The following is a 16,476-nucleotide window of genomic DNA, read 5'->3' on the forward strand; positions in this document are numbered from 1 at the left end:
AAGAACAAGAAAGAGAAGTTACTCACCGTAGTAACGATAGTTCTTTGAGATGTGTCCCCGTGGGTGCTCCACGATAGGTGTCGGGCTCGCTCCAGCACCGCAGATCGGATCTTTCCAGCAGTTTCTGCCAGACCGCGCATGCGCTGGCGCACACCGCTCCCCTGCGCACTCCCAGCCACGTGCGCGATCCGGTCCCCGCCAGTTCCTTGACCAACCGCCTCGGATGCTCCTGAAAAACACCACACAGAGATCCGAAGCGGGGAGGACGGGCGGGTGGTGGAGCACCCACGGGGACACATCTCGAAGAACCATCGTTACTACGGTGAGTAACTTCTCTTTCTTCCTCGAGTGTCCCCGTGGGTGCTCCATGATAGGTGACTACCCAGCAGTAACCCAAGAAAGGAGGTGGGTAATCGGGTTATGTGCAGCTTGCCCCCGAAAGGACCGCTGTCGAGAGGCGGGTATCCTCTTGGAATACCTGGTGTAGGGCATAATGCTTGGCGAAGGTGTCATAGGATGACCAGGTCACCGCTCTGCAAATGTCTTTTAGCGCGATGCCCTTGAAAAAGACTGTTGATGCCGCCACCGCCCAGGTGGAATGAGCCCTAGGCGGGGCCAGTAAAGGAGTCTTTCAAAGTTCGTAGCACATCTTTATGCAGGACACAATCTGCTTCGAGATTCTCTGTGAAGAGAGACCCTCTCCTTTTGATCTGGGAGCGAGAGAGACTAAGAGTCTGTCCGTTTTCCGGAAGGACTTAGTTCTGTCTATGTAGAAGGCCAATGCCCTCCTCACATCCAGGAGGTGCAGGCGTGCCTCCTTGTTGGAGCTATGAGGCTTTGGGTAAAACGAGGGTAAAACTATAGGTTCGTTAAGATGGAACTCTGAAGAAACTTTCGGAACAAAGGCTGGGTGCAGCCGTAAGGTTACCGCCTCTTTTGAGAATACCGTGCAGGGAGGCGTTGCCATAACCGCTGCGAGCTCACTCACCCTGCAAGCTGACGTGATTGCAAGAAGGAAGGTTGTCTTTATCGTAAGTAGACGGAGGGAAACCGTGGCTAAGGGTACAAAGGGTGGTCCCGTTAGCGCGCTGAGCACCAGGTCCAAGCTCCACGATGGTGGAAGCGGTTTCCGAGGGGGGTACAGGTTTACCAGCCCCTTCAGGAACCTGGTAACAATAGGATGGGCAAACACCGTGGGCCTTTCCTCTTCATGCCGAAAAGCCGATATAGCGGCGAGATGGACCGTCAACAATGAGAGGGAGAGCCCGCCTCTCTTGAGGTCCAGTAAGTATTCTAGTATGACAGGTATAGGCACTTCAAGGGGAGCTAACTGCTTGGTGGAACACCATGCAGTGAATCGAGTCCATTTCTGTTTGTAGGTCTTCCTGGTGGAGATCCTTCGGCTACTTTCCAGGACTTGTTGTACTCCCTCCGTACATGTACTTTCTAGGGAGCTGAGCCATGGATTAACCATGCTTGTAGGCACAGGCCTCGGGGGTGTGGATGCACTATGGACCCCTGGGACTGCGTGAGCAGGTCCGGCGCTACTGGAAGGGGAAGCGGTGGACGATCCGACATTCAGAGAAGCAAGGGGAACCATTGCTGTTGATCCCACGTGGGGACCACTAGGATCATGCGGGCTCTCTCCCTCCTGGCTTTCTGCAGGACCTTGTGGATGAGCACCGTGGGCGGGGGAACGCGTAAAGTAGTGGGCCCTTCCATGAAATCGCCAACGTGTCCCCCAGGCACCCTCGCCCCAGTCCTGCCCTGGAGCAGTATTGGGGGCACTTCTTGTTGTGCTGAGTGGCAAACAGGTGTATCTGGGGAAACCCCCATGCCTGAAAAATCAGTCGTAGCAGATCGGAGCGGATCTGCCACTCGTGTGTGAGTACGAAGTGCCTGCTCAGCTGGTCTGCCTTCACATTGGGAGCGCCTGGTAAGTACGAGGCTTTCAACGTTATATTGTTGGCGATGCACCAGTTCCACAGCCGGACTGCTTCCGCACATAAGGCACGGGATCGAGCTCCGCCTTGTCAGTTTATATAAAACATGGTGGAGATACTGTCTGTATTGATCCCGACTACCTTGCCTTGTATGTGGTCTTGAAAGTGTTTGCAGGCGTTGAACACCGCTCTGAGCTCCAGAATATTTATAAGCAGTGACTGTTCCGTAGGGGACCACAGTCCTTGCGTCACCTTTTTGCCAATATGTGCTCCCCACCCTATGTGGGACGCATCGGTGGTGAGAAAAATAGAGATTTGTGGTTGGTGAAAGGGTACCCCTGTTAGCATGTTCTTGGGGTTTACCCACCATTGCAGGGATCTGCGCACCTCTGTTGTGGGCGACACCACCCTGTGGACGGTATGGGATGCCGGCTTGTAAACGCTTGCCAGCCAATGTAGGTTGCGCATATGCAATTTGGCGTTCTGTACCACGAACGTTGCCGCTGCCATGTGGCCAAGCAGCTGCAAGCACGTTAAAACCGGCTCCGTGGGGCTGTATATAATGACTTGTACCAGGGAACCGATGGCGCGAAAGCGAGCGTCGGGCAGATAAACCCTTGCTGTGATAGAATTTATGCGTGCCCCTATGAACTCTATGTCCTGTGTGGGGTCGATCTTTGACTTCGCAAGGTTGATGACCAGGCCCAGCGAAGAAAACGTGTTTGCTGTTACGCGTATCATGCGTAGTACCTCCGCCTTCGAGGCCCCTTTCAGTAGGCAGTCGTCCAGATATGGGAATATAAATATCCCCCGTCTGTGCAGGTAGGCTGACACCACTGCCAGGGTCTTGCTAAAAACTCTGGGGGCCGAGGAGAGGCTGAACGGCAGAACCTTGTATTGGAAATGTTCTTTGCCGACCATAAACCGGAGAAAACGTCTGTGAGCCGGGTGGATCGTTATATGAAAATACGCATCTTGTAAGTCGAGGGCTGCAAACCAATCTCCATCATCCAGTGCCGTGAGTATAGAGGCGACTGTGATCATCCGAAAGCGTTGTTTGCGCAAGTACCGGTTGAGGCCTCGAAGATCTAAGATGGGCCTCCAGCCTCCTGTTTTCTTCTCTGTGAGGAAGTATCGTGAATAAAACCCTTTCCCTTGAAGTTGCTCCAGCACTCTTTCGACCGCCCCTAGAAGCATCAGGTGGTCCACCTCGTGCTTGAGTTTTGCCTCGTGGGAGGCATCCCTGAGATGAGGCCTGGGCGGAGGTCTCGGCGGTGGGAGCGACTGAAAGGGGATCACGTAACCCGTGGCTATGATCTCTAGTACCCACTTGTCTGTGGTGATCTTTTGCCATTGTGAGTGGAACGGTCGGAGGCGATGATGGAACATTAATTGTGGATGACATTGCGCGATGGTAGTAATAGTGCAGCCCTCGACCTGTCCGTCAAACTTGTTGCCTTTGGGCATGGCCCAAGGATGCACGGCCTTGTTGGGAACGTCGCCTGGGAGTTCTATACTGTTGTTGCTGTTGATGCCGCCCTTGGTCGTAGCCCCGTTGGTACTGAGCACGCTGAGGTTGGTATGGGTATCGCCATTGTTGAGGGTAATACTTTTTCCTTCTGCATGGAGGGGTATAAATACCCAGTGTTCTGAGTGTGGCTCTTGAGTCTTTACTGGAATGAAGGACCAAATCAGTTGACTCTGCAGACAACTTCTGCGTGTCGAAGGGGAGATTGACAATTTTTGCCTGCAAATCCCTCGGGATACCCGATGTCTGAAGCCAGGATTCCCTGCGGATGACCACTGCCGTAGCCGTTGAGCATGCCGCCGTGTCCGCTACGTCCAGGGCGATCTGGACTCCCGTCCTTGAAGCTGCATACCCTCTTGCACGATGGCCTTCAGCACCGGCTTCTTATCTTCTGGAAGCGAATCCATGAGAGAAGTAAGCCTGGAGTAATTGTCGAAATTGTGGTTTGCTAGATGCGCTGCATGATTAGCCATTCTCAGCAGCAGGGTGGAGGAGGAGTATACCTTTCTGCCAAATAGCTCTAGGTTCTTGGCATCTCTATCCGTTCTCCCCGCTTTGTACTGGGAAGTCTTCGATCTCTGCTGAGACGATTCTACCACCAGAGAATTTGGTTGTGGGTGGCTAAACAGAAACTCCATGCCCTTCGCTGGGATGAGGTATTTCTTACCCGCCCTCTTGTTTATAGGTGGAGCGGAAGCCGGGGTCTGCCTTATGGTAGTAGCAGACTCCATGATTGCTTCGTCGAGCGGGATAGCGATTTTGGATGAGGCCGGAGGCCTCAGGTTTTTAAGGAGCTTGTGGTGCTTCTCCTGCACCTCTGCTGTTTGGATGCCTTGCGTGAAAGCCACCCTTTTAAACAGCTCCTGGAACTGTTTGAGGTCATCCGGGTGGGCAACATCCCCGGGGGCCATAGCCTCGTTGGGGAAGGACAAGGAGGAACCACTAGGTAGACCTCCCTTGAACTCTCAGGGTCCTGCTGCCGGTGGTACACCCTCTCACTAGAAGCTTGCAAGGGAAAATCTCAGGGTTCCAAAATCAGCTCCCCTTGAGACAGCTGTGTTTCCGTCCCCGTCCGTGAGTGCCTGCGGGGGTACTGGGCGGTCGAGGGGGACCTGCCCCTGGGTGTATGCCTGTGGTGTCTTTGCCCAGCGTGATAAGGACGACCGTGTCAGCACGGGCACGGTTCCTGGGATGGAGACCTGGACCACTCTCGAGGTGCATATCCCCGATGTCTGGGGGAGAGAGATCGTCTGGATGATTGAGACAATGGTGAAACTGGTTTGTAGTAGTACTCCAGAGGGTCAAATCCCAGAAGAGGCGAGGGTGGCCCGAGCCATGGTGAGGCTGGTTGGAGGAACAGGGAAGGAGGCTCTGGGTAGGCTGGGGGAGACCCATGTCTCCTGGTTGGTGTACGCAGCATAAGGGGAGGACTTGTTGAGAGCAGCCCTGAAGCCCTGTCCGGAGAAGGGCTGGCGGTGCCGGGTTTTCGCTGCTGCCTTTCCCCTCCCCTGTGGGGCTGGCTCCGCCCCTCCCCATGCCGGGGATCTCGGCCCCACTGTCGGCGCCGCGCTCGGCATGCTCATCTGCGGTGCCGCGCGGGTGGTCTCCTCCGGTGCCTGGAGGCTACGTGCCTGTTGGCCATGCACCGTTGGTGCCGCGGGGGTCGGTGCCGCTTGCGGCAGTGCCGCCGGTTCCGGCGCTTGCCTGCCCGCCGCTCTGAATGCGCAGGCCGGCTGTTTAGTAATCGGAGGCTCAGCCTCTGCCACGTGCGCTGCTGCACTGCCGCTCACTTGTGACTGCTGCTGGGGGCTGTGAGCTACGCCTGTCCCGCTCGCTGTGACCGCCGGCAGGGATCGGGCTGGAGAGAGCTTCCTCCATTTCTGCACCGAGGGGGTGAGGGACACCGCCTTCCTTTTATGGAGCCCTGTGGGTCCCTCTGGTTGAGACCTCTTCGGCATGTCTGGCTGGAGGGCCTTATCAAACAGCAGCATTTTCAGCTGCATTTCTCTATCCTTTCTGGCTCTGGCCGTGAGCTTTGCACAGAAGGAGTATTTCCGGGTGATGTGTGATTCCCCCAGGCATCTGATACATTGACTGTGCCCATCAGAGGCCGGCATAGCTTCGCAGCATGACTCACCCTTCTTGAATCCTGAAGAGGACATTGCGGTGAGTCTTTGAGCTGTTAATAGGGTACCTAGCACCTTCTCTGTGCCTGTTCCCCTCTCACGGACTCCAGCCTGCCGCAGCAGGAGGCCTACTGGCCTTCACGTCCCCGGGGTGCCTCCGCTCCTCCTCTCGTTACTAAGACTTTCTACTTATAATATATGTATATATATTTTTTTTTTGCAATAAAGAAACAAACAATTTAACTAAGAACTCTGAAAGAAAACTCAAACTCTGAAAAACTCTAAATACGCTGACTCTGGCCGCAGCCTGAGCAGATTCCGTCTGCAGCCAATGGCAGTCAAGAAGGAACTGGCGGGGACCGGATCGCACACGTGGCCAGGAGCGCACAGGGGAGCGGCGCACGCCGGCGCATGCGCGGTCCGGCAGAAATTGCTGGAAAGATCTGATCTGCGGCACCGGGGTGAGCCCGACACCTATCGTGGAGCACCCACAGGGACACTCGAGGCAGAACATCTACATTTGCTTTGTTGATTTGCAAAGAGCATTTGACAGTATATATTAGAAAGTGACTTGAGAGGTGTTGGGAGTTGTATGGAGAAGATAGCAGACTGACATGGTTGTTGAAAGATATCAATGACAATGTGGAGGCAGCGGTAAGATCATGCAGGGAGTTGGGAAGTTGGTTTAGAATGAGTAGAGGTACAAAACAAGGAGACCTGATATCGCCGAGAATCTTCATGAGACACCTCCAGGGAATGATGCACAAGATCAAGGAAGAGGTAGAAGGGACACTGGTGCAGAGGATGAGAATCAACAACTTGAAGTTTGCTGATGATACAGTCATCATTGAAGAAGATGAATAGAAGCTGGCGAGAATGGTGCAAGTGCTAAACAAGGAAGGGAAGCGGTACGGACTGATTATGAACATCAATAAAACAAAAACAATGGTGTTTGGAGATAAGGAAATAGGAAGGAAGATCACTGTAGATGGGCTCGAACTAGAGAAGTTCACGTATCTGAGGAGCGATATAAATTATGATCTAGACTGTAAGGAGGAAATTGTGACTAGAATATGGAAAGCAAGAGCAAGTTTGAAGGTAACAGATAAGAACTGGAAAAGCAAAGAGTTTAGTTGAGGAACACAGCTGAACATCGTGAAAACGTGTATTTAGCAGCATGTTGTACGGATGTGAAGCATGGGTGATAACGAAAGAATCAAAGAGAAGGATATTGGCATTTGAGAGGAATCGTTATAGAAAGATCCTGAGAATAGGACGGATACAGAAAGACACGGACCAGGAATTGTATAGGAAGATTCAGCCGAAAGAGAAGCTACTGCAGAAGGTTATACAACGGAAGTTAAAGCTATTTGGGCCTATCTGCAGAATGAATGATAAATGAAAAATCAAGACTCTGGTATTCGGCATAATGGATGGTTTGAATAGGAGAGGCAGACCCCACAAAGAATGGGTAGATGATATAGTAGATTGGTGCAGAGCTACTCTACAGAAACTAAGCCACTCCTCACTGGACAAGGAAAGATGGAAGGAAATAGTGAGAGAGGCATTGGACACCAATGGGTGCTGAGCCCATGGCAGTTCTTGATAATGATGATGATGCTTAGTCACAGGACTAACTCTACAAGTTTGTCTTCATCACATTAATGGCTAGAACCAATTTTTCTTTTAATGTAAACACACTGCAAGAATAGGTGAATTCTGATCTATACATGGGAAATCAAACTGTTGCCAACTGGCATTAGCCTTTTATTTTTGCAAGGCACATTGCAGGGACCCAATTGTGATGGGGTTCAGGGGTCCCTCTGCACTGCACCCCGTCCGCTGGCAGGAGTGAGTCTCACTCAGCAGGTACAACAGGAGGTTTATTAGGCAACAGATGCCCAGTTTCTCACAGAAGCGACAGTACAGCAGTCAGAGACAGTCCTTCCAACCTGTCCTGGGGAGAAGACCCCGAGGGGTGCCCCTCTGGGGTGTAGCTTTCCCCCTCCTCAGTCTGGCTGCCTTCCAGCTCCTCTTCCCCTAGCCTCTAACTGCCACCCCCGATTCAAAAACCCAGCTTGGCTCCTCCCTCCTCTTTGTTCAGGGCAGAGGTGTTACCTGCTAGTTGTAGCCCCAGGGTCATCCTTAGCCACTGGGAGCTGATCTGCTTGCCTCTCACATCCAGCCTGACTCACACATGCACTCCCCCCACTCCATCACACCAATATAAAATCTACAATGTTCAGCTGCTCCTGTTCCTCTCCCATTATGATTTATTCATCTTCAAACTCTCAGTATTTGCCTCCTTGCACTTGGAATTGCTAAAACTTACCTTCCATCCTCTTGCAGTTCCCAACCTTTCCCCCTCCCCTTATGATGATGGTTTCGAGACAACTGAAAATTCCGGAGTGACACTACTCCTCTAAGGCAGCTTTTAATGCGGGCTATGCATTGGTTCAGAAATGCAAAGTGGATAGAACTAGGCACAAAACTGACCCAACAGTTCTATTTACTGAACAGAGAAAAACAACTGGTACTCACCTCGCAGTAAGGTCAAGTTATTTTGCACTTTCAGATGTTTGTATACTCAGCACAGGGGTTTGGAGCATTTTCACTACAGGTTGAACCTCTCTAATCCAGAACTCACTCATCCAGCAACATCCATAATCCAGCATAATTTTAGTTAGCTGGACGTCCACTTACCATGGGTGTGGCCAAGTTTCTTGTGGTCCCACAAAGCTTGTTTACAGCCACTAGTTCTATCTGTGTTCGGAGCTGTTATTTAGCTGTAATTTACCCCTAAATGTCTTCTAAGAGCCCAGTAAGCAGTGGACGTTGGTAATGCTGCTGCACAATACTGACCTCCCATAGTCCAGCAAACTCTCTCATCCGGCACTGTTCAGGTCCTGAGGGTGCCAGACTAGATAAGTTCAACCTGTAAGTAGTGTTCAACCTGGGTCCACATAGTGTGTGTCTTCTTCCCCTCTACTTTGAAGGGGTTAAATATAGAGACCATGCTGCAACTTAGTTCCTTTGTTGCGCAGGATTCTCACAAGCAGAACATCTCAAAGGACCACAGCTACTGTAATTTAAATACTGTAACTTTTCTTTCTTCTCTGACCTAGTGCACTTGTAGCTCCCACTTACAGTGCTCAGCCAGAAGTCACCATTAAAGGAGATGAGGGATATGAGTTATTTGAAAAGAAATTGCAAAACTGTTCTTCCAAAATGGACATCAAATCTTGAATCAATCAATAAGAAATAATGTTTCATGAACATATGAAATGAAGGCCAGGTAGCTGCTCTGCAGATTTTGGATACTGATAAGAGAGTGTGGAATAACAACAAGCTGTACACTCACACCAAAATGCAAGTCTACAGAGCCTGCATCCTCAGCACCCTCCTTTATGGCAGTGAGACTTGGACCCTGTATGCCCGCCAGGAAAAGAGGCTGAACGTCTTCCACTTGTGCTGCCTCAGGTGCATCCTTGGAATATCATGGAAGGACAGAGTGACCAACACCGCCGTCCTCGAGCAAGCTGGAATCCCAACCATGTACACCCTTCTCAGGCAGCGTCGGCTCCACTGGCTTGGCCACGTCCACAGGATGAATGATGGAAGGATTCCAAAAGACATCCTGTATGGCGAGCTATTCTCTGGCAAAAGACCTCCCGGACGCCCCAGTTGCGCTACAAAGATGTCTGCAAGAGAGACCTCAGAAAGGTAGACATTGAGCTGGACAACTGGGAAGAACTAGCAGACTACTGCAGCAGATGGAGGCATGGGTTACACAAGGGCCTTCAGAAGGGCGAGATGAGGATCAGAGAGCTAGCAGAGGAGAAGCAAGCACACAGAAAGCACACTAAGGACTTGCCAGACACCCACCACATCTGTAAGAGATGCAGCAAGGACTGTCACTCTCGTGTGGCTCTTCATAGTCACAGTAGACGCTGTAAATGAAGTCCTCAATTGAAACTATAAAGGGCGCAATCCATATTCTATGCAGACTGAATGATGCCTACTACTACTTGATTTAGGTATTCTGTCCACATGGCTTGTGCTCTGGCAGAGTACATCCAAATTTTTGAAGGAAGACTCTTCTTCCTAACAGTATAAGTAGTTGTTATACCATCTGATACTCACTTCCAGAGTCTTCGTGACAAAATACTGGATGCTTGCTCTTCTGAGCTAAAGTGAATAATCCTATTTGGGAAAACCTTCAAACTTGGAAAAGTTAATCTACTGAACCATTTTTAAATTCCTATTCATGGAATGAGGTCACTTTCCTATTTAGAAAGTCTCAGGAGAAAAGAGCTGTCAGACTGATACAATTCTGAATAAACCACACCCAAAGTCTTATGGCTTTTTGAGAACAAAGTCTGACTTTCATGCCTATTTACAGAAGAGGTTGCTGTGAAATTGTCCATGATATCTTGGAGTCCTCCATCACAGGGGCTACGTCTACACGTGCAGCCAACATCGAAATAGCTTATTTCGATGTTGCGACATCGAAATAGGCTATTTCGATGAATAACGTCTACACGTCCTCCAGGGCCAGCAACGTCGATGTTCAACTTCGACGTTGCTCAGCCCAACATCGAAATAGGCGCAGCGAGGGAACGTCTACACGCCAAAGTAGCACACATCGAAATAAGGGAGCCAGGCACAGCTGCAGACAGGGTCACGGGGCGGACTCAACAGCAAGTCGCTCCCTTAAAGGGCCCCTCCCAGACACACTTTCATTAAACAGTGCAAGATACACAGAGCCAACAACTAGTTGCAGACCCTGTATATGCAGCACGGACCCCCAGCTGCAGCAGCAGCAGCCAGAAGCCCTGGGCTAAGGGCTGCTGCCCACGGTGACCACAGAGCCCCGCAAGGGCTGGAGAGAGAGTATCTCTCAACCCCCCAGCTGATGGCCGCCATGGAGGACCCCGCTATTTCGATGTTGCGGGACGCGGATTGTCTACACGTCCCTACTTCGATGTTGAACGTCGAAGTAGGGCGCTATTCCCATCCCCTCATGGGGTTAGCGACTTCGACGTCTCGCCGCCTAACGTCGATTTCAACTTCGAAATAGCGCCCAACACGTGTAGACGTGACGGGCGCTATTTCGAAGTTACTGCCGCTACTTCGAAGTAGCGTGCACGTGTAGACGCAGCTAGGGAGAAATATTTTGCAAGTTAGTCTCGCAGCTCTGAATTTCAGGCTGTTTACATACATTGCAAATTCATTTGTAAATGAGACCAAACTCCAAGAGGTGAATGTGATCTATGTTCCACAATCCATCTGGGATGCATCTAGCACCAGTTTCAGAAGCATCTAATACAATGTGAAGGGATAATTTAACAATTAGTTGGCCTTCTTCAGAGATTTATTTAAACTTGTCTCTAAATTCTGAAGGTAACATGTTCTTAAAAACTGGCATTGCATCAGTGATAATATCTCGATAGCGAAGCCTGATAATTAGGTTATCTTTTAAACAGAAATCAAGTCTTTTGGGTTGTCTGTCTTTTGGCTGATGATTTCCTTGACTGTTCTGATTTCACCTTAGCAATAGCAACACCCAGTGAAGATGAAGCCAAATGAATATTAAAATACTCAAAATCTTTGAATAATACATGATATTTACAATCACAGCATGCTTGAAGTAGCATCAATCATGGTACATAGTCTAAAGACCCTTTGTTGAATCTAAAAATCGCTTCATATACAGGTGGGATCACTTTTTTGTTTTTTAGCAACGGGATGTGGTTACTACCAAACTTTGGGAAAACTTCCAGGATCAGCGAGTCTGGTGCTAGAGTTAAGCTGAGTTTTGGTGAGGACATAAAAGAATCTCAGAGATGAGAAAATGTTTGGAAGTGAAACTCGTGTGGAGGATGCAGTTGCTGTGTACCTCTACACTGAAGAATCTGCAGAGACTTGGACCAGTTCCAGTACAAAACAGGTTTTAAGAGTGGATGCAATTACAATGGGATCATATTTGCTTACTATCTCAGTTCTAATGGTAAAAATGGAGAAGTACTTTTCTGATAGCAACATCTGACTCATTGAAAGAGACATAACATCCAACACAGAGCATGCTGATATTTTGTGTAAGAAAAACAAACAGAAAGCGACTTACTTATTCCTTGAGTTTTCTGGGGAAAAAAAATTTGATTATCTGCCCTTTTGAAAATGTTACATTTGGATATGATTGAGCTATAAAAACCAGGCAGTTTTGCCATGTATAGTCTTGTGCTACAGCAGGTCATTGTTTGCTTTATGAAGCATCAGGGCAGAGAGACTACTTAATCTCCAGGACTCAAAAGCCAGCATGGCTGAAACTCTAATGATAATCCACCCCCACATCCCACTGAATACCACCAACAGAGGAGAGACAGTGGAGGCCATGACATTACTACCGTTGCATGGAATAGTAAGAAGCATTCCATGGATCTGGACTGAGCTATCAAGTGAGCTAGACTGATTGTGGAAACACTGGTTCCACAGGACCCTCAGTTGGGACCCAATGGAGCAGGATGGGTCCAGTACCTGCTTCCCAGCTGCCCCACCAGCAGGGCAGCTGATACCACTAGGAGCAAACTGCACAGTGGGACTAACCCCCGTGACCTCATCAATGTACTAAAGGGCAGCTGATGATTCTGGCCACTGGTCCATGTTGCCCTGAGAGCCAAAGCACCTGTGGTGACACTGGAGGTTAGGTCATTTGACCTGCTAAATGCTTTCTTTGATTTGCCCAGGACCTAAAGCCCCACAACCTGCTGTATTTGTGACAATGGTACTAACAAAGGTGCACTGCAGTACACAATACTGAATGCTAAGGTGTTGATGGACCTGCTCTGAGCCCAGTCTAATGCTCATGGATTTTTCCATAAGAAAGAAAAAAAGACTGCCCCTTCCCACCTGCATAGGAGGGATGTGACTTGAAACTGGATGATCTATGTTATGACATAACTAACCCTTGATCCACTCTGCTTTCTCTGTCCCCTCACTCCTGCCAATGTTTAAATGAAAGTAACAACTATAACTAACTATAAAAAATTAATTATAAACGTCTACCCTACTAAGTTACAAAAACTACAGAAACGACACAATTTTGTTCAGACTCACTGCTTAACATGGCTCAAAGGAAAGGAATAGTATTTAGGGTAACCACTGCCTTTTATATCCATGGAGAACATACACGGAGCATGTACAGCATTTGCCAGATGCTTCTACGGAAAGTGCTTCAGGGACACCCAGAAGTGGGATTTACATTGGGAGTGACTCAAAAGATGAACCAAACATTTATTTGATGTGCTGGCAGTGTGTACTCTTAGAAGATTTCCAATAGTAAGTTTGAGAAATTTAACCTGTTTTACTTGATTAATGTGGAAGGCAGAACAGCACCTAAAAAATCAAGTATACTCTTACCTGGACAATCCAGAGAAGTCAGCTTCTTCTTCTTCACACCTCTCATCTAGCTCTTTCAAAGCAAGGGTGACATCTTCTTCACATATAGATTCAGAATAGCTCTCAGGAGCTGGCAGTTCTGGCATTTCAGGAGTTTCTTCCAACTCTATTGGTTCCTGACAGACAAGAAGTTCTTGTTGTTCTTGTAATGCATATGATCCAGTGTCTTCACTAGCAAGGCTGACCTGTTCCTCCTTGACAGCTGAACTGTCATCCTGCAAAGCAAGTATATATTTCAGTGCTGTTACAGAAGGAACCAATATATAATCAACTTCTCTTAAGGTGAAGGAGTCTGTATTTGAAAAAAACAGTATATATACACACACATCACCCAGTTTTATTTTAAATATTCAAGTATTTGGATTTTTCACATATTGCCTGAATTATACCACCTTTAGTTATGCCTCAGTGATAAAGAATATTCTTTTTTAATATTTTCAACTTCTGGTTAGATTACTCTTCAATTTTTCTTTCTGAAATGCAATTTGTCATGCAAATGTCATTTTTCCAGCAATGTTAACTAGTGATGCTACAAAAAAGGCCTCATGAAAATGTGTGCAAATTCTTTAATATTGATCAAAGCCTCCAAAGCTCAACTTTTAATTGAAAAGATCAAAAATTATTGGCTCATGATCACCTATGGACTCAAACACTTACTTCTGGAACTACTAAAAAGAAGCTTTTTCTCCTTCCCTTCTTCCCCCCTTCCAATAGGTCCCATATTATAAATAACTTGCAGAATGGAAGTAACCTTCCTGGGAAACAGATTTTGCATATCTCAAGAAACTGCTTTTAATCATGACCAATTAAAACAATATATTACATCCCTGACAACCATGAGTAAATCATTCTGATATACATTGTTAGAACTTCCTGGACTATTTGTCCATTGTGAAGCACAACAACATTAACATTACTATATTAAACAGATGATGGGTTTTGGAGCTAGCTAATTTGTGAATGAACCCAAACACGACTGTTAGATTTTATTTTGACAATAAAATGAACTTCCTTATAACTGCTGTTCACAGAAGGTTTCTTATAGAAGTTAAAACAAGCACTCTCCTGTTGATGTTATGTCTCCTACACTGGGGGACACAGGATTCCTCTCAAACCATTTCAGACAGTTTCCTACTGCATGCATGTGTGCATACGCATGTGCACAGATGCGGACACTCTCTCTCCGTTATGGCTTCCATCAGTCTTAATGTTTCTTTTCATTATTGTCATGAATGAATGCCTGTAGAGGGTTAAAACAAGAGTGGGTTCTCTGTTGCCAAGCAGCCAGGTGAGAGAATGAGATGAGAGAGGGGAATTTTTTTTTAACTGAAGCAGTTGCCTGCTGAGGAGTCTCTCTTTTGTGTAGCAGGAGGTGAGAAACACAGATATGCATAAGCCTGAGCAGGCTTAAGGAATTCAGCAAATACGCAGTCCATAAGGAGATCTGGGCATACAGATATGTAAGTAAAAAGGAAACGTTTAGTCAGACGTGATCAGGTTATTTTTTATTTTGGTTTTAGTGTGCGACTTCTCAGGCTGGCTGATGTATTCCTCTGTACACAGTAGCTTTAAAACTGAATCCCAGGGAAGTAATTCTATGTGGTTTAGCCAACTTTTAAGTTACTCTGTAACACCTAGCAACCAAGTATGTTTTATCATCTAAATCTTTTATATTGTTAATAAAATCACCTTTTTTTTTTTTTTTTTTTTAAAGGCAGTGATTTGATTCCTGTGTCCCAGAGAAGGGTCTGTGTATGTGTATACACAAGACTGAAAGGTCAGCTATTAGATTGCAGCTTAATTTCTTCCTCTTTGTTTTCAAGCTGTCTTATAAGGGAGGTTTAAGAGCTTGAGGTTACCCCAAAGGGAGACATCAGAAGTATGTCTGCCTGGGCTTTAAAGAGGGCTTTTCTCACTTGGGCGGTAGCAACTACCCCCAGTCAGGGAATCTGTGACCTTGGGAAGCTTTTAAGCAGAAACCTATAGAGGCAAACTATTTTAAGGTCTCGAGGGCCCCCACATTCAGCACTTGAAGTGACAGAGTGGGGATCAGCCTTGACAACTATAAACTAACCAAACACATATTAAAGACTAGACATTTTATCCCTAAAAAGTAGTACATCATCATTTATTCTCACATTGGTCCTGAAACTATTAGATTTTGACAATGATATGTCAGGCTGTTGGCTAATGACATCATGCCTAACGTATCTTTTTAGATATTAAATGTGGAGTTTTGTCACATGAAGTACCTATTCTGAACACAGGACAGCAAATACATATGGGTATGTCAGATATTTTTAAGATCTCTGTAGAAAAAACAAATTTAGGTTCAAAACCGTGGACCATTTCTAACACTGATTTCTTTCAAATCAAGGTCAATGGGTGAATCCAGATCTGCAGTGAACATAATGTAGAGAGATCATTAACAGGACAATAGAGACGACTGTTTACACTTCTATTTCCTAGACATGAAGTTCCTGATAAAAACAGAACTGCCAGATATATGCAATTATTCTGAATATTGCTGTTCATATTAATGTGTGCTGAATGTCTTCTTCACATGGCAAAGATTGAAATTTTCTACACTCTTTAATACAGAAATTCTTTCAAATTAATCTGTTGCACTGGTCACATAGTTTGGATGTCTGATCAGTGCCTCCCAAAACAGATTCTGTTTTCCAAGTTGGAGGAAGGACAGAAGTGTTGGGGGCCAGCAAAAGCGATAAAAGGACATGCTGAAGGCACACATGAAAAAGTGCAGCATCAGTGTCAATACTTGGGAGAACCTTGCCCAAGACCATCCCCAGTGAAGAACAGCAATCTGTGAGGGGATGGCACAATTTGAGAGGTCCTGCCCTCGTGCAGATGAGAAGAGGAGAAGAAGAAAACAGCATCAAAAACTGCCCTATGCCACTCCATCAGCTAACACCACCTGCCCCTTCTGTGATGAGATCTGTGGCTCCAGAATTGGGCTGATCAGCCATCAACACACACACACAAATAGGAGAGTGACATGAAGATGTCCTACTCATTATCGAGTGACCACCAAGAAAGAAGGGCATAAGGAACATCTGAAAATGGCATAATTTATCAGAACACTTAACAAAACTGCAATGCCAGTGGTTATACATACTAATGTTGTGTCCTTCATTAAGAACTTGCTTTGATCTTTAGGTAATGATTTTTGTAAGGAAGCTACGTACTTTATGGGACCACGGGAAACTTGGCCACATCCATGATAAATGGTCATCCAGCTAACTAAACTCATGCCAGATTATGGATGTTGCTGGGCGAGAGCGCACTGGAGTAGAGAAGCTCAACCTCTGCTAGGAATTGTGAAATTATGGAAGACTTCAATTTCACAGCTATAAACTGGAGAGCACGTGCTTCTAATCAAGGTAGGGCTACGACATCCTTG

The 16,476-nt window shown here is 47.2% G+C and overlaps 1 protein-coding gene across 8 annotated transcripts in view; it reads right to left on the minus strand.

The window, feature by feature from the left end:
* FRYL (FRY like transcription coactivator) overlaps positions 1-16,476 on the minus strand; it is a 352,830-nt gene that overhangs the window by 23,203 nt on the left and 313,151 nt on the right. For all 8 annotated transcript variants that reach the window (XM_074992742.1, XM_074992743.1, XM_074992741.1 and 5 more), the window contains one exon: positions 13,017-13,270. In XM_074992742.1, coding sequence (XP_074848843.1) covers positions 13,017-13,270 — 254 coding nt within the window. The remainder of the gene's footprint in view (positions 1-13,016; positions 13,271-16,476) is intronic.

This window comes from Carettochelys insculpta, chromosome 4 (genome assembly GCF_033958435.1).
Source record: "Carettochelys insculpta isolate YL-2023 chromosome 4, ASM3395843v1, whole genome shotgun sequence".
Lineage (NCBI taxonomy): Eukaryota > Metazoa > Chordata > Testudines > Carettochelyidae > Carettochelys > Carettochelys insculpta.